At 55.1% G+C, this 23,046-nt stretch overlaps 1 protein-coding gene across 1 annotated transcript; it reads left to right on the top strand.

The window, feature by feature from the left end:
- The first annotated feature begins 4,052 nt into the window (after positions 1-4,052).
- On the top strand, positions 4,053-10,733 carry JDP2 (Jun dimerization protein 2). Its single transcript, XM_084263656.1, has 3 exons — positions 4,053-4,265; positions 9,184-9,288; positions 9,672-10,733. Exons 1-3 carry the CDS (start codon positions 4,065-4,067, stop codon positions 9,855-9,857), a joined length of 492 nt encoding a protein of 163 aa, XP_084119782.1. The 5' UTR covers positions 4,053-4,064; the 3' UTR covers positions 9,858-10,733.
- The last annotated feature ends 12,313 nt before the right edge of the window (positions 10,734-23,046 follow it).

Genomic DNA, 23,046 nt, shown 5'->3' with positions numbered 1-23,046 from the left:
GGGGACAGGCAGGCATGTCCATGTCTGCCAGGGTAACAGCCTCAGGAAGACCAAAGTATTAAATAGAATTATGTGCCTTGGCTGTTTTGACTCAATCCAAGAGCAACTTCTAATATTAACTAGAAGAGAAGCTGAAAATAACTGGGACTTGGGATGAAAGGAAAGCCTCCAGTATGGGAGGGAGAGGCAAAAGGCATAGGACAAGAGAGTGCCTCTGATCAGCAGGGAGTGATGGTGCCTGGCATTGAGAAGCACTGAGAGCTGTGAGGGGATGATCTGTCACTGCATCCCTGCTCTGCAGAGAGGGGCAGCATCTCTCCCCGTTCCCTTTATTTCCATGGTTATAGTCCTGCTGGGAATGTTTTTGTTTCCTCTCCAAGGTCTAACTCAGCTTGACCCTCAGCAGTTTCTCACCATGCTCTTGAGCTTCCTGACCCCTGAGCAATATCTCCACTTGCAGAGGTCACTTTGCCCCTTCCCACCTAGTTCTCAGCTCACCTTGATGAGCAAGTTCATGTTCTTCCAGGTGGTTCCTAGTGCTTTGGTTTGAACAGCTTCAGACTTAGTTTACACTGAAGCAGGTGTGATGTGGGCTTTGGCAGTGCTGTCCCTGGATCCAGGAGAAGGGGTTTTTTTTAGAGCATGTTAGGTACTGGGCCAGGTCTTTCACTCTGACCTGTGTGTGATGTCATGCTGGTACAAGCTACCACATCAAAGAGGTAGAAGGAAAAGGTGGGCCAGAGAAAATAGAATGTTTTTTCAAATTTTTAGCCAAGGGAGCTGCCCAGGCTCAGGAGTGCAGTGGCTGCCTGATGGCCAGGTAGTCCCACATCTGGAGAGCAGATTTCTTCTCCCTCTTTATTTCATAAAGTATAGAGACACTGAATTTGGTCTAGCCTTGACTGTCCAGCCCAGGACCTGCTGCTGTGAGCTGCATGTCATGATGGAAGGCAAATTTAAACTGGATACCCCAAGTCTGGAATGGATTTAGGCATCCAGTGCTGGGCTCAAGTCAGTTCCCAGCCTGAAGCCTGTGAAAGGGTGGGTCAGGTCCCCAAATCAGCATGTGCCATTGTGGCTTGTGCATGGTATTTGCAGGAGGGAGCCTTGGAGAGGGTGTGTGTATACGTAGCTACTCCTTGCTTTTGGGTTTTTGGTGGGTTTTTTTTTAACTTATGCCCAAATTGTTCAGGCTGGGGGTGGACATGAGTGGGATTGCTGGGGAGGGGGAGCATGCTGCTGTTGGCAGGCTTCTTCCCCAGTGCCCCAGCACGTTGTCTGAGTGGCAGTGGCTGGGAAATGGCCAGCCCTCCAGTGCCTGCAGCCACCCTACAATGGCAGACTGAACTGAACTCCACACCCCTGAGCCCTGTGACAGCACGTCCTGGGAAGAGCCTCTGGAGCCACCTCCCCTTTGCTGTGACACCTCGCTGACACCAGCCCTTCCCTGCTGGAGGGGGACAGTCTCTGAGGAAGGTGGCAGGGATTGATGCACAGTCCCCTGGAGTGTGGCCTAGAGCAGGATGGTGCCCAGTTTCCAGGGGAGGGAAGCGCCTGAGCTGTGTGTAGGCCTGAGAGGAAGGGGAGGGGGGTAGTGTGTAGCTTCAGAGCCCTGCTGCAAGCAGGCAGCTCCTTAACACCACACAAGGTGACCACTGCAGGTGTGGAGTTACAGCTGCCTGGTTTAGAGATCACCGTGGAAGAATGAATGTTTGGGATCAGTTTAGGACCTGGCAATCTCAGTGGGCTGATGTGGAGTTTTCTCTGAAGTTGGGTATCACTACCAAGTATTTTCTCTTTTTCTTCTGTCACTGAATGTGCAGGAATCTGTTTCGTCAGGTGGTATCACTTCCCATCAGAAGTTACTCATCTCTGTCTTACTCATCTTCATTTCAGGCTTTAATGTCCTTGTGCAGATTGCCTCTGCTGGGCCCAGCTTCTGCAGCCTGCACAGCAGCACTGCTGAGCCCTGCCCTGCCATCCCCTTGCTGCTATCTTCCCTGGAAGGAGGACCAGAGCAGAAGAGGGCTTGAATCCTGCTTGCTGCTTCTTTACAGTCATGGCCTTGCTGCATTTTCTCTTTCTGAAGTCCTGTTGGTCACTGCTGCTGTCCACTGAGCAAACTTGCTAGGGGGCATCTCGTGCTGACACCTGGACCTTTTTGGTGGCAGATTAAAGTGTGTGACAGTTCACAGCATACTGCAGTTTGTAGGTGCTTTCTGATGCCAATCCCCTTGTCTGTCACACCCATACACCTTGCACAGTACCTGTGAGGGGAGCTGTGGAGCTTGCATTAGCCTCTCAACCACTGACTACCCTGTATGATTGGCTTTCCTTCTCTTCCACTGCTGATCTCCTGTTCCTTCATGTTAACAAATACTCTAGTTAATCTCCTGGGTAAAGAGCTGTGCCAGCAACAAGAAATCCTTAACTTCTCTGCTTGCCATGATTGACCCTGTTCAACATGTTTCCACTGACCCTGCTTGAGCCAGGTGGGGGTTTGGACCAGGCACTCTCCAAAGTGCCTCCACCTCAATTGTTCTGTGACTTTGTAATCCAACAGTCCTATCTCATGTGTAGCTTTACCCCAATGTTCAGCCTGGTACCAACAGATTTGTCGCCCCAGGATGTGGAGTGTGAAACAACTGTGGCAGCTGGCTTGACTCTGTGTGTGTGTGTGTGTGTGTGTGTGTGTGTGTGTGTGTGTGTGTGTGTGTGTGTGTGTCTCCTCTTAGCACAGCTGCACAGCATGGACCAGAAGTCTGCATCGCCTGTGACCCAGTCTCTCAGCAGCTGAGAGTGGATGCTTTGGAAAGAGCTGGGCAAGACTGTGTTATCCCTTGCTTAATACACCTCCTCCTCACTCTGGCAGTTGGTGCTGTCAGAGCTTCCAGGAGTTTGTGCAGACTGAGGGTCCTTTGTGGACCCTTCTTCCATGGGTTTGCCTGACTGCTTGTTGAATCCCACCTTGTGGGTGTGGGGAGCTGCTCAGTGAGGTTTTTGGGTCCACTTCATTAGCCTGTTTCCCTCTCTTGACATGGCTGGTCCCTCTCCCTGCTGTGTGGGTGCCTCCTGGGACGGGGGCAGCATGGGTGGATGCCCAGAGGCTTCTGGAGTGTGCTGGGACTGGTCTGGCTGGGCAGAGCAAGGAGAGTAGTGCACGAGCACTGGGACATGTGGTTGATTTGGGGGTGTGGGGGGGAAATGGTTGCTCTGTGGACAGAAGTTGACTCTGCATGTTGTAACTAGGTCACTTGTGAGTGTCCCAAGCCAGTTACACAAGCAGGGATGTACTTGCACTGTAGCCAACAACCACCTGCTCGCTTTGCTTTTTGGCTCCAGCTCCATGGCCTTACCATTTTAGGTATAATTTTATTTCTTTATCTCTTAGCCACTTTTTCTTCACATTTCCTGGTAACTCCCTTTCTTCTGCCTGTAAGTGACGTGCCAAAGCTTGTTCTGATCCTATTCTCACTTGTGCTGCATTTCTTTTCTTCTCTGATGGAAGAAACCTTTTGTACCATGCTCTGTTTCCCATTCTCTCCAGCCTTTGCTTTCTTGGGTCTCTGCTGGGAGATGTTTGTTCAGTGGCAGGTTTTTCTCTTGTGGATTTATCCCTGGTTGCTGTGTGCCATGTCCCAGCCCTGACCAGCAGCCTGAGCCTGTGGAGAAGAAATGCAGCCTAAGGCATATGATAGTCCTCTTTGAGCCATTTTCTTCTTGTCTTAACTACATGTTAATGAAAATGCAGTTAAGAGAGAACTTTGATCTTCCAGGAGACCACTTCAGTGTTTTTACAGCCAGCTCCCGTGCTGGTGCTTTGCCTCTCAGGTCTTTTCCCTCCCTGATCTACACCCCAGCAGCTTATCCTTCCTAGCAGCAGTCCTGATTCGTGGTGTCTGTCACCCAGGTTCTGCTTAGTCCCCCTCCCTTGGGAGGAGCAGCTGCTTTTCCCGCTTCACACCCCCTTGGGTGGTGGGGCTGTAGGGTGAACGTCAGGATGCTCTGAGTGTAACGAGCAGCGTCTCTCTCTTCCTCCAGCCTCCGAAGCCGTTTCCCCTGCTATGATGCCAGGACAGATCCCCGACCCGTCCCTGACGGCTGGTGCGCTGCCTGGGCTCGGCCCCTTGACGGGACTCTCCGGCACGGCCTTGACTGCCGAGGAGCTGAAGTACGCTGACATCCGCAACATCGGGGCCATGATCGCACCGCTCCACTTCCTGGAGGTGAAGCTTGGGAAGAGACCCCAGCCCGTGAAAAGTGAGGTGAGTCTTGGGGTTGGGGGGCCTGCTGGCTGCAGGTGGCTCCGCAGGGCCATTGCCTGCACCTGCCTGGGTTTCTCTCCTGCTTTGTACCTGGGTTTCCTGCCAGGGGGGGCCAGCAGCGTGTTTTATAAGAATCATAGAATCATAGAATGGTCTGGGTTGGAAGGGACCCCAAGGATCACAGAGCTCCAACCCCCCTGCCACAGGCAGGGACACCAACCTCCAGGCCTGGAGCTACACAAGGCTGCCCAGGGCCCCATCCAACCTGGCCTTGAACATCCCCAGGGATGGGGAATCCACCACCTCTCTGGGCAGCCTGCTCCAGCCCCTCACCACTCTTCCTGTAAAAAACTTCCCCCTAATATCTAATCTAAACCTTCCCTCCTTTAGCTTTAGTCCATTCCCCCTTGTCCTGCCATTATCTGCTCTTTTAAAAAGTCGAATCCCCTCCTGCTTATAAGCTCCCTTCAGGGACTGGAAGGCTGCAATGAGGTCCCCCTGCAGCCTTCTCTTCTCCAGGCTGAACAAGCCCAGTGCACATGCCTTTGTGATGTGCAGGTGTGTTGGCAGCTGCTCCAGTGGCTGCATCTCCCTTTTCTCTCCCTGTGGCACAGGCTGGGAGTGGTGGCCTCGGTGTCCCAGAGCTGACCAGTCGTGTTGGCAGCTGGCTGAACTTAAACCCTGCCTGTGGAGCAGGATCTGGTACAGCCAATGTGTCCCTAGGTCGGGACGTGCCCCAATAGGAGAAGCTGTGTGGTCCATCAGAGAGCTTGTGTGATGCTTTCATCCAGTCTCTGATGCCAATGAACCCTTGTTGCCTTTCCTGTGAAGTTGAGGCATGTGGGTGAGCAGTGCTGAGCAGTAGCAGCATCTCAGCTTGTGCCACAGATGCTGTTGGGCTGCAGGGGGGATGCTTTTGGGTTCACCTCAAAGCTCTTAGGACAGGGCAAGTGGACAGCTTCTGCTTGGTACTACAGACTAGCACTTCAGAACCAGGCTGCAGGGACCTAGGAGACACTTACATAGTGTTTTCTTTGTGTGCTTGTCTCCTGTGTTGATTGTCCAGTCTCTGACTCCTTGAACCATGCTGGTAGTGAGTGTTGGCACCTCCCACTGCCTGCAGACTTGGCTGGGAACCCATCGGTTTGAAGGGTCCCTGTTGGTGAGGGTAGTGGCTGCTGTCAGAAGGTCCAATGAACAGCTCTTCTGAACAGTGCATTTGCTCCTGTGTGAGGGTACCTCAGACAATGCCATGAGGATGAGGTGACATGCATTCTCTGGAGTGGTTTGCAGGGAGGTCCTAGATGGTGTGAAAAGCTGCCTGTGATGAGCTGTGAGCTGAAGGCGTAAAGCATCGGTTCCAGGGAGCAGCCCAATCTCCAAATGGTGCTGACACTTGGTTTGGCCCAACTATCACAGCAAAAGCTCAGCAGCACCCAGGCCCAGCTGTGGGGAGTGCACCAGTTCTATCCCTCCAGCCCCTTGTGATGGAGTCCATCTGATCACCTTGCATAGGAGCTTTGTGCCTGAGGGGACATCCAATCAGCTTGTGTAACATCCCATGGAGCTCAGCTGGGGAAGGACTGGGGAGCTCTGTAGTGGCAGGAGCTGAGGCTGGGATGCTTTAGGAGGTCATCAGAAGGGCCTGGGGGATGCTAATGTCTTTGGTCCCTCTATGGGAAAAGCAGTTGTGGGTTGGCAGTTGAAGCCAAATGCTGTCCCAAGCTCTTGGCCACAACATCATGCAGCAAACGAGGTGCAGTGTCCACCTCACTTGAAAGGTTGGGGAAGGAAGAGAGAGCCTCTAGCTGTACAGCTGTGCTGCCTTCCCAGCACAGCTCCTTTCCTGGTGCCTCTGAGCTGGCCCTGCAATAGCTGCTTTTGCTTGGTGGGCACAGGGATGTGGTTTCACCGGCCCCGGTGCAATGGGCAGGGCAGCTTTGCCCCACAGCAGGCACTGGAAGTGCCCAGTGTCCTCTGAGCTGGTTGCTGAGGCACCACATGGAGGAAAGAGAAGGAGAAATCTGCTGGCAGCCCCCGCACAGCTGCCTTCCCGTAGCCGGTTCCTCCCCTGCGTGGCCTGTGAAGCCGAGGACAGCGGATGGAGCTGCCCCTGGCACAGGCTTTGCAGTGAAGACCTGGGGGAGCTCAAGCAGTAGCTGCTTATCCCATGAGTAGCCAAGACGCTGCCCACGCATGATTTTGCAATGCAGCCTTGCAGCTGCTTTCCTCTCGCAGGGAGCTGGAGCCTGGGGACGCTGGGTACCAGCTCGCCGTGCTCTGCGTGCTGCCTGGGAGGGCAGGCTGGGGCCCAGGCAGCTTGCCCTGCTGTGCTGTGGGGATCAGCATCTCCTGGAGTTGGGGTGTCTGTCACTGAGAGTGCATGCAAAACCCCACCAAGTGGGTGCTGGGCTTCCCCAGAGGGTGGGGGACAGCCCCACTGGGCGGGCTGCCCTCCTCTTGGGACAGCTGGAGGTAGGTGCTGGCAGGCTCCTCTGCCATCGAAACCTGCCAGGGGTTCTTCCTCTGGCACAGAGCCCTGCCTCTCAGGCTGACGTCCACCACTGACCCTGAGGCTGACTGAAGCAATTCAGGAGGCAACCCCAGACCTACCCACAGGGACCCCCTGGAGATGGGCTACTAGAACATGTTATGGGGTGATATCACTCTCCCTTGTGCCCCTGAATAGGGTCCTATCCCCCAGACCAGGGTCGTGGTGCCTTTTTGAACTGAAAGCAAGCAGAAGTGAAGAGAGGGAAACCTGCTTTCTTCAAGTGAAAGGAGCTGTGGTCAAAAAGCAGAGCCAAGGGCTTAAGCTGCTTCTTTCTGTGCTGAGCTACCCTCCTTGAGCATCTATCCCATCTAAAGGCCACAGCCTTCTGGCATAGAGGGGAAGCTGAAAGGAACAGGCACAGGTCACTTAATCTTTGATCCTCGCTGAGTGGAGCAACAGATCATGAAAATGTGTCAGTTCTCAGGGAGACCATGAGCCATGTGTGGTCACTGCTCTTCCAGTTCCTGTTAAAACCTGAGATGTACCTTGCAGGAAAGTTTGGGGTGTGTTTCTTGAGCTGTGAAGCTGTGAGCATGTCCTCTCTGCATCCTCCCAATAATCCTTGAACTAAAAGGTTGCAGGGCAGTGGTGGCTACTTTCTCTTAAACTCTGCATGGAAATTCTGTAAGAGCTGCTTGGGCCTTGCTGAGGGGTATCCTGGTCCTGCCAGGAGGAAGAGGCAGCAGAGCATGGAGTTAGAGCCTTCCTGGTTACTGCTGCTATTGCCTGCCTTATCAGAGTTATGTGGGTGTAGTGAGACCTGGCAATTTCTAACCAGACTTGGGGGCATCAGTGTGGTTCCCATCCTGTGTCTCCCAAGTGTGATGATGCATCAGGCCCCATGGCACCGCCTTGGCAAAAGAACAGAGGTCAGTGCATAGCTTGTGCTGACTGCATAATACTTTAGCCCCCATCTAAAATAGGAACTTTGGTATAATGTAAGGTAGAGAAGATGCAAAAGCTATTAGTGCTATAAAACTTGGACTTTGTCTTCCAAAGTATATTGGCCATGCAGCTTACTTAAGGTGCCCTTCACCTTATCTCTGCCGAATCAATGCTTCACCTTGGGGTGGTTTTGCACCTTGTGCATCACATTGAGGTGGTTTGATTAGTTGGCTCTGGACTCAGTGAATGGTAACAGTGTGGACAGTTTGCTGTGGAAGATGGTACTTCCAGTTTTAGTTTCCTTCAGGCACTACCAGTGTACCTACATGGGGGCAGGCCACCAAATTACCCCACACTTGCCCCATCCCCATCACTTTGTGGCCTTGGCATTCTCTGACTTTGCTTTTGAAGCCTGGGAACTAGATCAACGATGCTGTTCAGATGGCTTGTGCTGTGAGAGGCTGGTCTGGGCGACGTGTCCCTCAACCACACTGCCCTGGGGCGTCATGAAGGGAAGGGCCTCCTCAGACTGGGGCTGCCCTTGGGAGAGGTGCAGATGGGCAGTGGCAGTGCTCATAAAGCAAGAGTTGCTGCCAATGCATTTGAAAAGATGAGTGCTGCCAGGTAGCAGCTGATAGGATCAAGGCAGTTCAGTCTGACATCTCAAACGTCGGCGTCCCAGGCCACATGCAGGTGAAGCACTGGGCACCTTCTCTTCTCTAGCTGTGCTGCAGAGTGTCACCTGGATGCTGGCTTTGCAGGGCTTTCCAGCACTCAGGTTTTTCTGGAAGGAGCTGGTTTTGGTTCTTGCTGTTAAGCGTGCCATAGGCCACTTGCACAGGCTTTGTAGTAACTATCTGTAAGTACTTGGATTAAGGGTTTGCAACCCATGGGGCTTATTGGCCTGGCCTGTGCGGCCTGAGTCAGGCAGCACAGAGCTACTGAGTCATGGCAGACAGCGCAGGCATTGCTGCTTCCTGCTGCTTCACTGGGGACGTAGGGCCACCGTGGTAAGGAGGGGACAGATCCCATGACACAGCTGGTGCTGGAGACGGCTCTGTGTACTGGAAGTGGGGAACAGGCCAACAGGCCGGCCCAGCTGGGGCATCTTTCAGGTTTCTCTGCTGCTCGGCTCTGTGTGTGTGGTGCTTTGAATGTCTGTGCTCACAGGTCTATGTCTGTAGATGTCTGTGCCCGTGTCTGTGGGATGGGGCTCTATTCCCATGTCTCTGCCCTCTCTCAGGGGAGAGAGCTGCCTTGCAAAGGGCTGTGGGTACCTCACTGCTCTCGCTCCCCGTGTCCCTGCAGTTAGAGATTGTGGCAGCAGCACTCCTGGTGAGCATTAGACCCTGTTGTTGGTGGCTGCTGGTGTGGATAGCTGCCAGCCCTGTCCTTGCCCTGACACCAGTGGGGCTGCCAGGTGCCCACCCTCTATCTCCTCCCACGTCTCCTCACCTGGGCTTCTCCATCTTGTTGCAGCTGGACGAGGAAGAGGAAAGGAGGAAAAGGCGTCGGGAGAAAAACAAAGTAGCGGCAGCGCGGTGTCGGAACAAGAAGAAGGAGAGGACGGAGTTCCTGCAGCGGGTGGGTGCCCTGACCTGCCCTGAGGCAGGGACCTCGATGGGGGCACTTCCCTAGCAAGGTGCCCCAGCTGTGTGGGCAGCGCTCCCTCCTGAACTGTCCCTTTGCAGGCCAGGGGGCAGGGAGGGTTTCACTGTGGTGCAACGAAGACCTGTTCTGGGAGGTGGCCGTGTGTTTTCTTGCTCTGGTACTGGGTAACACAAGGCAATGGGGCTGGGGATGAACTGCCTGGAGGGACTTGGGGCCTTGGCAGGTCCCCAAGCCACTCCTGTGCAGCAGGGGCTGAGGGGCAGCACTGAGCAGAGATGGCTTGTTGGCCAAATCGCTTCTCCTTACACCGTGTCCTGTTGAAGTTGTCACATGCAGTTGTGTTTCTGCCCTGCTAGGAATCCGAGCGTCTGGAGCTCATGAATGCTGAGCTGAAGGCCCAGATAGAAGAGCTCAAACAGGAGAGGCAGCAGCTGATCCTGATGCTGAACCGGCACCGTCCCACCTGCATCGTGCGGACAGACAGCATCAAGACGCCCGAGAGTGAAGCCAACCCGCTGCTGGAGCAGCTGGAGAAGAAGTGAAGGTGGCACTGGCCAGGAGGAGGAGACAGGGGTGCAGGGTCTTCCAGGGTCTCTAATGTATGTACTGTATGAAGAACTGTGCACGCAGGCCTGGTGCAGCCAGGACCCAGTGGGCTTCCTTGGGAACTATGGACCAAACAAATACGGAGACAGAGAAGATAGGACCTTGTCAACCATGTACTCTGAGGCTGAATTGAGGAGCAGGGCTATCTGCACCGGCGAGGGCAACCTCCCTGTGATACCTCAGCATGACCCTTCAGCCTGCTCCCGGTCCCGTTGGACCCACATTGCCCCAGCACATCCTGCCAGGACCGTGTTCCCTGCGGGGAGCAGGGGGGCGGCAGGCAGAGGGGTAACCCTGGCACCCTGCCCAAAGGCTGCCACACGCTCCGGAGGGAAAGACGAACCCACCAACCACAAAACACTTGACGCAGCCCCTTCTGGTGGGCAGGCCTGTCGGGGCTCGGTGGCGCGGGCGCCCCCCACAAGCACACTCAGTATAATGTTTACAGCCCAGCTGTCCGTGTCGGCCGTGCTTTTGAATGCACATTTTTACACTTGTTTCTAAAGTATTTTTTACAAAAGGTTGTTGTTTTTTTTTTTTTATACAGCGATCTCTATATGGATTTATATAGTCACTAGATGTGATCCCATAGAAATGTATGTTACAATGGTCTGTTTGTTACAACCGCATACGCCGCAGTTATCTCGCCATTGTGTTACTTGTCTGGTAGCGTCTGGCCCCTTCCCCACCATGCTGGGAAGGGAGGGGGGGATCCAAGCCGCCTTCTGCAGTGGTGGTGCTACCCTTTCCATCCATGTATGTCCTTCATAATACTCAGTTCTGTATCTCTCAGTAAATGTTACCTTTATGTATGCCGTCCTCCTGTGTTCTGTCTGGGTCAGGCTGCTCTGGGCTCTGGCCAGAGCTTGTCACTGTGGCAGCAGGTGCCAGGTCTGACCAGTTGCTGGCTGAGAGGGATGGGGGGGGGCTGATCATGGAATCATAGAATTGTAGGGGTTGGAAGGGACCTCGAGAGATCATCGGGTCCAACCCCCCTGCCAAAGCAGCTCACTAGGAGCCTCTCTGATCCCAGAGCTGGTTTTGGTGGTTCTCTGTGTTAGCAGCTGTGGGCCAGGGGAATTCACTCTGGGGAAGCCGGGAACCTTGACGGTAGCTCTGACCATTGTCCTGCAACAAGTAGCCTCATGCTGCACTGAGAGCAGGGCTTGCTGCTGGGACAGGCAGAGAGTGGCCATCCTGATCCTTTTTGTTTCAGACCTGAGTACAGCAGCATGAACTTATTTTAAAGAGACAAAGATGAGACAAGAGCTGTCACAATGTCCTTATGGTGGCGATCCCTTCATGAAAGGATTGAGAATAGTTCCTTTGTGTCTCTTCCTAGCTTTGCCCTTAACTGATGTGCTGGGAAAGCTCCTAAAGGTCGCTCTGGGCTTCGGCCAGTGCTGAGCATAGGGCGGTGGAGAAGATAATCACCCAGGTATACTTCAGAGGCCAGGACTGAAAGAATTAGCATCCCTCTGTCAATCACTAGACCTTGGCACTATTGCTGTGTTCCTGGCTCAGGTACAAAGGCAGTGGGAAGGTACCTTGGTCTGGACTGGGCAGACCCCATCTTCCCTGCGGCACCACTAAGGGTTGTAGTAGAGGTGCAGCCAGTATTCTTCCCCTCCTCTTAACCAGTGTGGATGAGGTTCCTTTGCTGCAAACTGCAAGTGAAAGAAGGATTCAGCTTCTGGTAGAGTCAGGAGCACCAAAGTGGTCTTGAGGAGAAAACAAGCTTGATCTAAATCTGACAACAGCATGGGAGATCTTTCCTGAGCATGGCTGCATCTCTATTCTATACTTCTCTTCCTGTAGCTCCCTTATCCAACCCTTAACCTCCAGGTATATCTGACATTAGTCCTTTCCCTGTCTCGCACTTTTCCCCACTCCCTTTCTACAACTTCTGTCTTTGGGATCTCCCAACGTGCTGCCTTACTTAGTGTGAAGCATGTTGAATCTGTCACAGGCAAAGTTTCTGCCCTGGGAGGGCGTGTTGGCTAAGATGTTCTAGAGGGATATGCAAGGACAGGACCTGAAACAAAGCTGGTGGAGAAAAGTGGTGTCTGGCCTGGCTCCTGTTGCCTGCCATGCAGCTCTTGAAGCTGGGCAGCTGTCTCCCTGCTTCCCTCTGCCCAGACCCTGCAGTGGGGGCTTGTGCCTGACCCTTTTCTCAGCTGCTGTCAGGAGTCAATCTTCCTACTTCTGAGGCATGTGATGCCTTTCACTGAGCTCTGCTGAAGAGACACAGAGCATTTCCTGGGCCTGCTTCTCCCTTCAGGACTTTATTTCTCTCTGCAGTGTGTACACAGTAATGAATTTCCAGCCTCTTGCAAGTACCAGTTTCCTCTTTGGTGGTCAGCAAGAGCTCCTTGTGGGGCATCAGATGGTCCAGCCACAGGCATCTCATGCTTTTTGCCCACTTGGAGAGCCTCTGTGCTCATCCCCATGGGGAGGGACTCTCAGCCGCCTGCCACACACCTTCCAGCAGTGCTGGCAGTGCCATGGGTGCAGATGATGGTCCTTCTCTGGCACATGGCCATGCTGCAGTACAACTTCCTGCTATGACAACAGCTGGCTTGGAAGCGAAATGTAAGATGTGCTTTGAAACTAAGCTCACTAGAAGCAGTGAGCAAAGGCAGTGGCACAAGAGCGATGGGTCTACATCAGTTCGGTCCTCAGCTACCTCAGCCAAGGCTCAGGCAGGAGCTACCTGAGCCCTGGCAGTGCCCAGAGAGGCTTTTACCCAGCCTCCCATGTACCCTCTGCACAGCCTTTTGCTGCATTCCAGTCCGTACCATGGGGGTTGCCACTCAGTTTACGGCATTTCTTCCCAGGGGCCGTGGTTAGGCTGTGACCCAATGGAGTTAAAGTGGAGGGTTGGGAACTCTGTGCTGCAAGCCACAGCCTGTGAGTGTTGAATGGAAAAGGCTCTGTCTCTGCACAGCCCTGGGCTCAGATCCCCTGTGGTCGCTGTAAGAGATGGAGTGTTTGTTGTTCCTGACTCTGGTAGCACAGTACTCTCCAAAACCCCCCTCAGCAGAGGTACAAATACTGCCAGAGGACAGGTGCCCCTCTGGACAGCTTTCAGGCTGACACATGCTAGTGGCATCTCCTGGGCATGGGCAGGAGTACTGGGCACATGCCAGGGACAGTCCTGAGACCCTGCCTGGGCCATGGCATTATGGCTGTGGCCAGACCACCTCCAGCTTCCAGTGCTGGGCCAGCATGGAGCCTTCCTGGCTGTGACCTGGAGGTTGACTCACAGCCTGATAGATACCTGTTGGAACTGGCACTGGGGCTCTCTGGATGCTGCTGGCAGCTCTGCAGTGCCAGGGCAGGCTGGGGAAGCCACTGCCTCTCAGAGAGGCTGTAAAGGCTGCCAGCAGCTAAAGGATTGAAAGGTGGCCAAGAAATTGGACCATCCCACAAGGAGGTGAGACCAGAGGCTTGTTACATGGGGCTCTGCAGTCTTGCATCAGCTGTTCAGGGTTTTTGGGACCTATCCCTCTCTAGGAAAAGGGAGGGAGCACTGGGGGTGTGCATGCAGCTCTAATGCAGCTCCTCTCCCTCTGTGACTGCACTTTGGGGGATCCAAGCACTCACCCCATATCGTTCCACACCAAAGCAGTGCTCCCAAACCCAAAGAGCAATGCTCTGCTGTCTGTGGCAATGTCCTCCCAGACAACTTCCACGATGCTCTTCATGCAAGGGCTGGTAGTAGGGATATACCTGGACAACACGAGGGTCACTTCTGAAAGGCCAGGCCACCCCACCTCCTGGCCACCCCACACCCACACCCCCTGTGCTGGAGGCAGCACGGGCTACCAGGGGAGCAGAGCTGGTGGGATCATGCTCTTCTGGGACAGGGCTTGGGGCCACCTCAGGGTTATAGAATCACAGAATCATAGAATGGTCTGGGTTGGAAGGGACCCCAAGGATCACAGAGCTCCAACCCCCCTGCCACAGGCAGGGACACCAACCTCCAGGCCTGGAGCTACACAAGGCTGCCCAGGGCCCCATCCAACCTGGCCTTGAACACCCCCAGGGACAGGGGGAATCCACCCCCTTTCTGGGCAGCCTGTTCCAGCCCCTCACCACTCTTTCTGTAAAAAACTTCCCCCTAATATCTAATCTAAACCTTCCCTCCTTTAGTTTTAGTCCATTCCCCCTTGTCTTGCCATTGTCTACCCTTTTAAAAGGTTGATTCCTCTCCTGTTTGTGTGTTCCCTTCAGGTACTGGAAGGCTGCAATGAGGTCCCCCCGCAGCCTTCTCTTCTCCAGGCTGAACCACCCCAGCTCCTCCAGCCTCTCTTTGTAGGGGAGCTGCTCCAGCCCTCTAATCATCTTTGTGGCTCCTCTGAACCCTCTCCAACAGTTCCACATCCTTCTTGTATCGGGTGCCCCCAGCTCTGGACACAGGACTCCAGCTGGGGCCTGACGAGGGCAGAGCAGAGAGGGACAAGCCCCTCCCTGTCCCTGCTGGCCACCGGCTGTCGGATGCCCCCCTAGCCCCGATGGGTGTGCGCACCACCAACACCCCCCACCCACCCCGTGGCCCCTCTGGTCGCTGGCTGCAGCCGCCTCCCCAGCGGCTGGCGCCGGAGCCCGTGGGGTTTGCAGCCCCAGCCGGCTCTGGCACGCAGACCGCTGCTCTCCCCCGGGCCGGTCCGGCCCCAGCACGGCCGCTGCCCACGTCCACCCGCACGGGGTGTCGGACACAGACTTCCACGAGGCCCTGGGCTGGGCTGCCGCGCTCCCGGGCAGGGACAGGGGAGCGCACAGAGCAGCCCAGCCCACGGCCGGCCTCCCGGAGCCAGCGTGGCCTCGCCATCTCCGCCTGTCGTGCGTCCCCTTCAGCCACCCACACGGCCGCTGTTCTCCCCCCCCACCCCCTCTCTTCCCTCTGTGCCCGGGCAGGGCCGCTCCCACGGGGCAGGAGAAGAGGCGGCGGGGGGGGGGGACGCGGGGCCTGCAACCCGCTGCGGGCGGAGGCGGGAGCCCGGCCCGCCGGCAGGAGACGCTGCGCGGCCGAGGGAGACGCGGGGACGCGGCGCCGTCTGTCGGCGGGAGGGGACGGGGCTGGGCTGGGCTGGGCAGGGCGCAGCCGGGGCCGGTGGATGCTCCCCTCGCCCCTGCTCCGGCTCAGCCATTGCCAGCCTGGGCCAGGGCGTCCGGGTGCCGGTCCCGCGGGGCCAGCTTTGCAGGCGCTGCTGCTTGTGAGGGCCGGCCGGGAGCACGGCCTCCCGCTCAGCACAGGGCCTGTTACAGGGCCCACGCCAGAACCTGTTTGTTAGAGCAGGTCCGGAGGAGGCCCGCGGCATCTGGAGCTGCTCTCCTCTGGAGTAAGCTTGGAAGAGCTGGAGTTGTTCAGCCTGGAGAAGAGAAGGCTCTGGGTGACCTCCTGGCAGCCTTGCGATCCTTAGAGGGAGCTTACGATGAAGAGGGAGAGGGAATTTTTACAAGGCCCTACAGAGACAGGTCGAGGGGCAACAGTTTTAAGCTCAAAGAGGGTAGTGAAACACTGGAACGGCTTGTGGATGACGCATCTCTGGAGGGCTTCAAAGTCAGGTCTTTGAGCAGCCTCGCAGAGTGGAAGATGACTGCCGATAGCACAGGGTTGGACTAAACAGCCTTTTAAGGTCCCGCTCAGCGCAAACCCTTCAGTGATTCTGTGGTTTGTGGTGCTGTCCCATGGTGTCAGATGGTTCTTGTCAGGGGTGTGAGACTGCTGAGCATCACCGGGACTTCCTTGCATTTCACCTACAGGCCCCTCTGTTTGCAAGATACCTGAGGTGGCTCAACAACTGGAATCTCCAGCAGCCCCCTCCAAGCCCATACCCATCTCCTGTTTTGTGAGAGACACACTCAAGTCATAACCCTTGCGGTCCTTCCCACGCTCACGAATTAAGGCAGGAGCTTTACCCAGGGCATGATATTACATTCTCCCCAAGGCCCAGGCAGATGAGCCCCATCACGTTTCCACCGCTTAGGTGCCTATACTAGCTCCCTGGTGTCCTTCACACACTCCCTCCAGTTCCTTCTGCAGAGCCACTCTCACCTCTTCTACCCCTGTGGAGGGAGAAAGGTAGGTGCTACTGCTACCCAAAGCATCAAGCCTGAGGCCTGGGATGCTGGGGTGATGGGCTGAAAGTCCAGATACTACAGGCTGGTGTGAAGGCTCCACACTTTGTGCCTGACTCCAAGTGACAGGGCCCATGGGCAGCAGGAACCTGTTCTCCCCACAAGACTCTTTGGTCTTGCCAGCTCCTCACCCCTCTCCCCTGCAACTAGCTCATACTCCCCAAAGTTTGGTCGCGCCTCTCTACCATTCCCCCTCTTCTCACCTTCTCCCCACCCACTGCAGGTGTCAGTCTCTGTGGCAACGGCAACGAGCCCCACCAGGCCCATAGCCAGTCATGGGCAAAGGGTGCTTGGAGGCCGTTACTTTGCAGTTCTCACTTTGTTTTTGAGAAGCTGCCTTCTCTGCCCTTCTCAGCAGGGGCCGAGGGCAACTCCGTGACACTGCGGTAAATGGTATTAACTAACCTTTGCCAGTGACCTGCCTCGCTTGTTTCATTTTGAGCTAAGGGCAGCAGGTATTAATTTATCTTTGTCCTCATTGGTTCTTCTACTCATCTTGCTGGAAAACAAGCCCCAAAAATCCCCAGCCTTGATATTTACCAGAGACACGGAAACTGCTTTGATTACCATGGGTGCCAGTCTGTGCGACAGCACTCGTGCCACCCATGGCTGGGCAGCGGGTCCAGAGTCGGGGGAACCTCCTGCACTGCCAGGGTGGTTGCAGAGAAAGGAGAAAACCTGGTGCTTCCCCAAGCCTGCAAACCTCACCTGGCTCCCCTTGTGCCTTTGTGAATTCATTGCTTATTAGTGATCACTGGTTGGTGGTAACTGGAGGGTGGGGGCAAGCTGGTGGGAGGCAGGCACCAGCTGTGGGAATGAGATCAGGAGCATCTCCTGTCTCCATGGAGGTGCTGTGCTTCTGCCAGGCTTAGAAAACTGCCCTGGGGGGACAGAGCCAGGTGAGTCACTTGTCCCTGCCTGAGGGCATGAGCCTCCCCTGCACCATACAGCTGGTGGGGTAGCCAGGGGGTATCTCCCAACTGGGACGTGGGGACAGGCAGGGTGAGTGCTGTCAGAGGTGTAACCAGCCCCACCAGCAGAGAGCTCGCTGGCAGCGGCTCTGCCACCCACCCTTTCTATCCAAGGAAAAAACCCTGCCCTGGAGCCAGGAGGTCTCCCTGGCTCTGTATCTCTGGGCAGGGCCACCGGGACGCTGCAGCTGAGGTTTGCTTTTTCTCTGTTGCTGAGGCCCCTGGAGCAGCTGCCTGCTCAGGCTGGCTCCCCCGCTGCCACCGGGTTCTCGTTTCAGGCATAGCCGGTGCTCACGATGCCTCCCCGAGCCTCAGCGCCTGCAGCAGTCTCGGCGGCTCTGCATGCAGCTGGGTCTCTTGCTCAGCCTCACCGCACCCATGGGGAGAGGGCAGAGGATGAGCTGGGCTGGTGCTGAGGCCGGGGCTGGTGGGGAGGCACAGAGCAGCTTGCAGGGGTCAAAACTGGGCTCTGCAGCCCGGGCATTGCCTGGGGCTGAGTTTGGGTCGGAGCTTGGCTACAGATGCAGCACGTGTTTGTGGGATGAGAGGGCTTAACATCACTGAGCCTTGGGTTTGTCTGTTAGGGGTGCGGATGATCCAGACCAGCTAAAGCGGTGGGCTAGTGCAGTGGTGGAAAACCCTCCTCCAGACACCCTGTTACTGAGTTACAGGGTACTCAGTACTTTGCTTTGCCTTTTTAAAGTGGAGTGACGGGCTCAAGTGGACTCCAGCCCAGGGGGTGAGTATTGCTGCCTGTGGGGATAAGCTCTTTGTGAGCTAAGCCTGCCTGGAGGGAGGGGGCGAGCCCGGTTGTACCAAGACCACTGTAATTCTGCATAAGAGAGTCTTGCCAAGGGGTTTATTGCACCTCAGCTGCTTCCAAGGTTAATATAGCTTAGCCATTCTGGATGTTTCCACACAGGCAGGCTCTCGGTTCCCCTTCAGAAAGGGAATGGCTTTCTTCCCTGCAGCGCTGCGTCCAGCTGCCTGTGCGCAGCAGGTGAGTGGGATGCCACAGGGTTTGGGGAAAGGTGAGCGCCCGCGGAGGAGGAAAAGCTGTCACTAGAAGCAGGAGGTGGGTCACCACGGGTAGGACTGACAGCTCCACCCCCCTGTCCAGCTCGAGGGATTCTGCCAGACAGAAAGGTTCCCTGTTAGCAAGCTGATGGGCTTTTCCAGCCCTGGCTACCAGCACTGGAGCTGGAGCTCCTAGGAAAGAGCGGCAAGCAGCTACTTCCAGAAGTCTCAGCAAAAGCAGTTTGTGCCTGTGTGACAGCAAAGGTTTCAGCCCGTCACGTCTCTGATGAAGCTTCAGGAACAGGATCCTTTGCCAGTAACCACCACCTAGTGCTGATGTTATCTAGTTTCTGCAGAATGAACTTGCTGAGTTGTCATCTGTGGGACTGTCAGGGGAAGTCCTGACTCCTGACACTGCAGTTCCTGCCACTGCTTTGCCATGGCCCCAATTCCAGCAGCACCGTCTGGACTGGAGGGATTTGCTGGACACCTACTTGTGTTGAAGTGGCCAGGGGTGATGAGGAGAACGTGGGCAGCATGGCCTTGCCACAGGACCGTGGGATCCCAAAGCCAGGGGAGGCTTTAGGCAAGGTAACACGTAGTTTCCGATTCAAGATAAAATGGCTACAGCCAGCTCACTGCAAGGTGACGCCGAACGCCCAGTGACCAAGCAGTCGGCAAGAGGGGGGTTGTGCTGAAGTGTGGGCATTGGCAAATGACTCTCAGTACGTGGGCTACCAACTTCTGTGACAAAGGCAGGCTCTGTGGGTGCCAGGCAGAGTCACTCCTGTGTTACGCAGCTGTCTGAGGCATCCCTTTTCTGCTGTGCAGCCCTTCCCTGTAAGCAAAGCCACTTGATTCACTCACCAGCTCCAGCCAGCAGTTGTGGATGTGTTGCTAAGCTAGTCAAGGTGCTGGCACTTGCTGCCACTGCCGTGTGAGCCGGCAGGATGACAGCGCTGCTGTGTGATGGAGCAGGGTGACGGCACTGCCGTGTGGCCAGGCGGGACGATGGCACAGCGTGCTGCCAGTGTCACAGGCTGGCAAAACCAAGCTCTCCAGTTCAAACAAACTCCCCCAGGTGCAGGCACCAGGTGTGCGTTGTGTCCGTGAGGGAGAGGTGCAGAATTGGTGTAAATGTGGCTTCAGGCACCCACTCCACTGCCCACAGGACACTGGTAGGTCCTTAGCTCATGTGCACACGTTTTAGGAGCGAAACAAGCTGGCAGTGTGCCCTGTTGGGCTGCCCTGCAGGTGACACAGGGTCTTGTTCAGGAAGGGCTTTGGGGTGTATTTCTTTCAGCTGATGGCAACAACCTGCCCGGGCTGTAAGGGCAGGGGCTGCTCCAGGCCTGGGTTCATACACCGGGGTAGGAGCAGCAGCACTTCAGCATTTCTCCCAGTCATCCCAGGTCCCAGACGGCACCTATGTGGTTCAGATAAGAATTCCAGTGGGCTCCAAACTCAGCCTGGAGCTACCCAGTGGGTCCCACTCACTGTGCAGCACTGGGGAAAGGAGGAAGAGGGAAAGGAGGAACGAGGTGTAGACAAGTACATCCATGCTTTGTAACCGTAATGCCCTTGTAGGTGGCTGTGGGTCAGCTTTCCTGGGGTGCTGCGTTTGCTTCTGGCTGCCCTGCTGTGAAAACAGGAGACATCCAAAGGTGGGTGCTGACCTAAATTAGGGCTGCAGGAAAATTTCCCTGCGCGGAGACTAAAAGCCCCGCCAGTGTAGAGCAGAAACTAGTGAAATGCCACGTGATAGATATGTGCAGAGCAATGCCTGGGTTAAAGATAAGTCTGTTCCTTTGGTCACCCCCTCACAAGATGTTCAAAGAAATGGAAAGACAACTCATTTCAAACTGGTAAATTGACACACTTCTCACAGAGCCAGCAAACTGGTTTGCACAGGTGGACAAGATGCCCTGCTGGCCAACAGTTTCAGAGGGCTCACAAAGGATCAGGTATAGATACAAAAGAAGGATGCCCAAAACTCAGGGCATGAAGTTTAGCTTAAAAATGGTAGAAGATGGCATGGTTCTTGGGCACCTGCTTTGTTGTTCAGGTGAAGAAGGGAAGGAAGGAGTTTCTGTCTTTTTTTCTGTCCCCCTCATTAAAGCCTGTGTTGGCAGTAGTTAGTGATGGTAGGTGGACTGGATCTTCAAGCCAGGGTCTTGCAGCAGCACCACTGGCACAGATCAGCTGTGCCACTTCCCCCTCATCCCACATCCACATCACCGTGGGGGACAATGTGCCACCAAGAGCCCCCAGATCAGCTGTGTCTGGGTACTGGCAGCCATAGGAAAAGCAGCCATGCCCTGGGAGGCTGCTTAAGGAGCACTTCTCTCATGCCAGGCCACCAAAATGCAAGGGTGGGAAGCATAGGGTGGGTGGTCACATCAAACTGCCCCCTCTCCCTCCCTGCCTGCTGCGCTGAGCACGCTGGGAAACTCATGGAGGTTTGCAAACCCTCTGATAGCCAGCGCTAAGCAGGTCCTCCCTCATGTCCAGGTGGTGGACCAAGCACCTCCCACCTCTTGTTTCTCTCAAAGAAGTCTTGAGGAGTGCTGAGTGGGTGTGCCAGCGCAGGGGGGGCATACAGGCATTGGTGTGTGCTTTGCTAACCCTGCCAGTGAGGTACTGCCCATCAGTGCTGCTTGCACAGGGGCCAGCTTTATGTTCTGCACAAGTCCCCTGCCCTCTCCTTCTCTCCTCCACGCTGCCTGTCCTCCCTCGTGCCACCTCCGACATGCTGAGCTCTGGCACCACTTGTGTGAGCGCCACACGCCCCGGGCACAAGCTGACTGCACACGTGCCCATCCACGCAGCCACTCATGCTGAACACCTCCTCCACCCGTGTTGCATGAGCCAAAGGGTTTGGGAAGCACTTGTTCCCACCAAATGGGGTAGGATGAAGGGAGAACCAGCGTATACACACACACACACCCCAAGCCAAAAATGAAGCAGATCCCATTGGGGTGGGAGTAGAGTTCTAGCATGAATGTTGTTCACAGTCATCTCCTGCTGAGATGGGTGTCTCGGAGTCTAGCTGCAAGAACATGCCCTAAATAAGCTCTTCTCAATCCTTGGGAGGCTTGAACATGTCTGTCTTATGGTGATGGGTGGTGTTGAAGAACATTTTCCTCTGAATGGAGCGATGGAGCAGCCACAAAATACACACAAGAGTCATGTATTAATTTAAGAGACAGGTTCATTCACCCTCCGCCCCCAAGCCACGGGCTGTGCCTGCAGCCAATGCCCAGTGAACATCAAGTGCCCTGTGAAGCTGTGGTCATCCCCTGGGAGCACAATTTTTGCTGCTTGATTGCTGTGGGTGGATTTGCTACAGCTCTAGCAGAGGCTCAAGGTTGGGTCCTGGTGCCATAGTGGCAGGGCTGGACAGCCATGTGTATCTCCTGCCCTTGTGCAACCTGGAAATCTGCACGCTGGGCAGTGTGAAGGAAGCTGGGGCTACGGCCCCTTACCAGCACCGGTAAGTCTACCCCTGGGTGGATCAAACCTTCTGGTTAAACGGGTCACTGCCCTTCCTCTTTGGGCCTTCCCCATCCTCACCGAACGAGACTGCCACTGAGATGACTCAAACCGTCAGACAACATCTGCACCCTCAGCACGCCCCGTCCATGCGCTTGGATAGTTCAACCGGTGGGCTCGGGCCCAGGCAGCGGAAGCAAAGGAGCCCTGGTTGACTGGGGGGATGTCTGGCAGCCAAGTCTTCTTGGTGCTCCCAACTGTGTACATATCCAGCGTGGCTGGGTGGGCCAGTCCATCTCTGACCAGGACATGTGAAGACAGCAGTGAGTTTGGCCTCAAATGGTTGTACTCTACCAGGATTTGGGTGCACGTTTGAGACTTGCTCGTGAGCTGCAAGTCCTTGCCAGGTACAGCTGAGAGGTTGCTCAACTAATTACCCAACCAGCCAATACATACAGGAGGGGAGAAGGAGATGGTGGTTCACCCATTGAATAGCCTGGGGTGATGTCCAATTATCTGTGTCTCGAGACTGAAACTCTGTATGTGTTGGAGGTCAGATCCTGCCAACCTCCTGCCAACCCTCCAGCTCTGGGGAGGGCTCTGGCCAGGCTTGCTCTCCCCTTTCATGGGGTTCAAACGAAGCCCAGGTGCCTGGAGCTCTATGTCCCTATTTGGAAAGCTAGCACATTTGGGGTTTCCTTCTTTTAAAACATAAAGTATTACTAATGACATACCAAACAAAAAGTAACAAGTTGCAAAGTCAAATACTGAAGAGCTGGAAACTGCCAGAAATGGGTTTGCTGGGGTAATGTAGCTCCAGCTGCCCCGTGTGTATGATCACCTCCTGCATTTTACCCTGGACTGCCACCTCTTCAGCACCCCGGCTGGACCTTGGCTGGATGGAACAATGAGCGAGTCAGCTAGGCTGCTTCTTTTCTTAAGCAGGGCTGGGGAAAGTCCGACCCAACCGGTGAAGCAAAAGGCTGTAGGAAGAAAGAAAGGTGTCCTGGGTAGATGCTCGTTGCATCCTTGGAGAGCTGGGCCTGCCTCGAAGTTACTCTGTGAGTTGGTGAGTCACATAAGCAAGAGCTTTCACAGGAGCAGCCACGTCTTCCTCATTTGCCGGGCTGATTTACAGAAGTGCTAATGTTTTGCAGCTGCAGCCTCAGACATCAAGAGCTGGGGTTTGGTTAAATAGAGTGCTTATATAGAGCTAAACCACTGAGCAAATAGATCCTACTGAGCCAAAATGAATGAGTGCTTCTGACCTAAATGTTTGTCTCTTCTTTTGCAACTGTTAAATAGGGATAACTCCCCCCCTCCACCTGGAAAGGTGGCTGAGAAGACAGCTTGGTTACTAGCCCTGAAGCACATCCTCAGCCCTGAAGTGGTGAGCCTAGAAAGAGCCAGAGAAGAAGTGGAAAAGCTGGATAACAAAAGCAGGACGGGACATCGACGAAGGTAACGCAGCCGTCCCGGGGAAGGAACCTCTGTGGCTGAG

Source organism: Gallinula chloropus (genome assembly GCF_964237585.1).
Source record: "Gallinula chloropus genome assembly, chromosome: 4".
Taxonomy (NCBI): domain Eukaryota; kingdom Metazoa; phylum Chordata; class Aves; order Gruiformes; family Rallidae; genus Gallinula; species Gallinula chloropus.
This window is presented reverse-complemented; position numbering and strand designations above follow the sequence as displayed.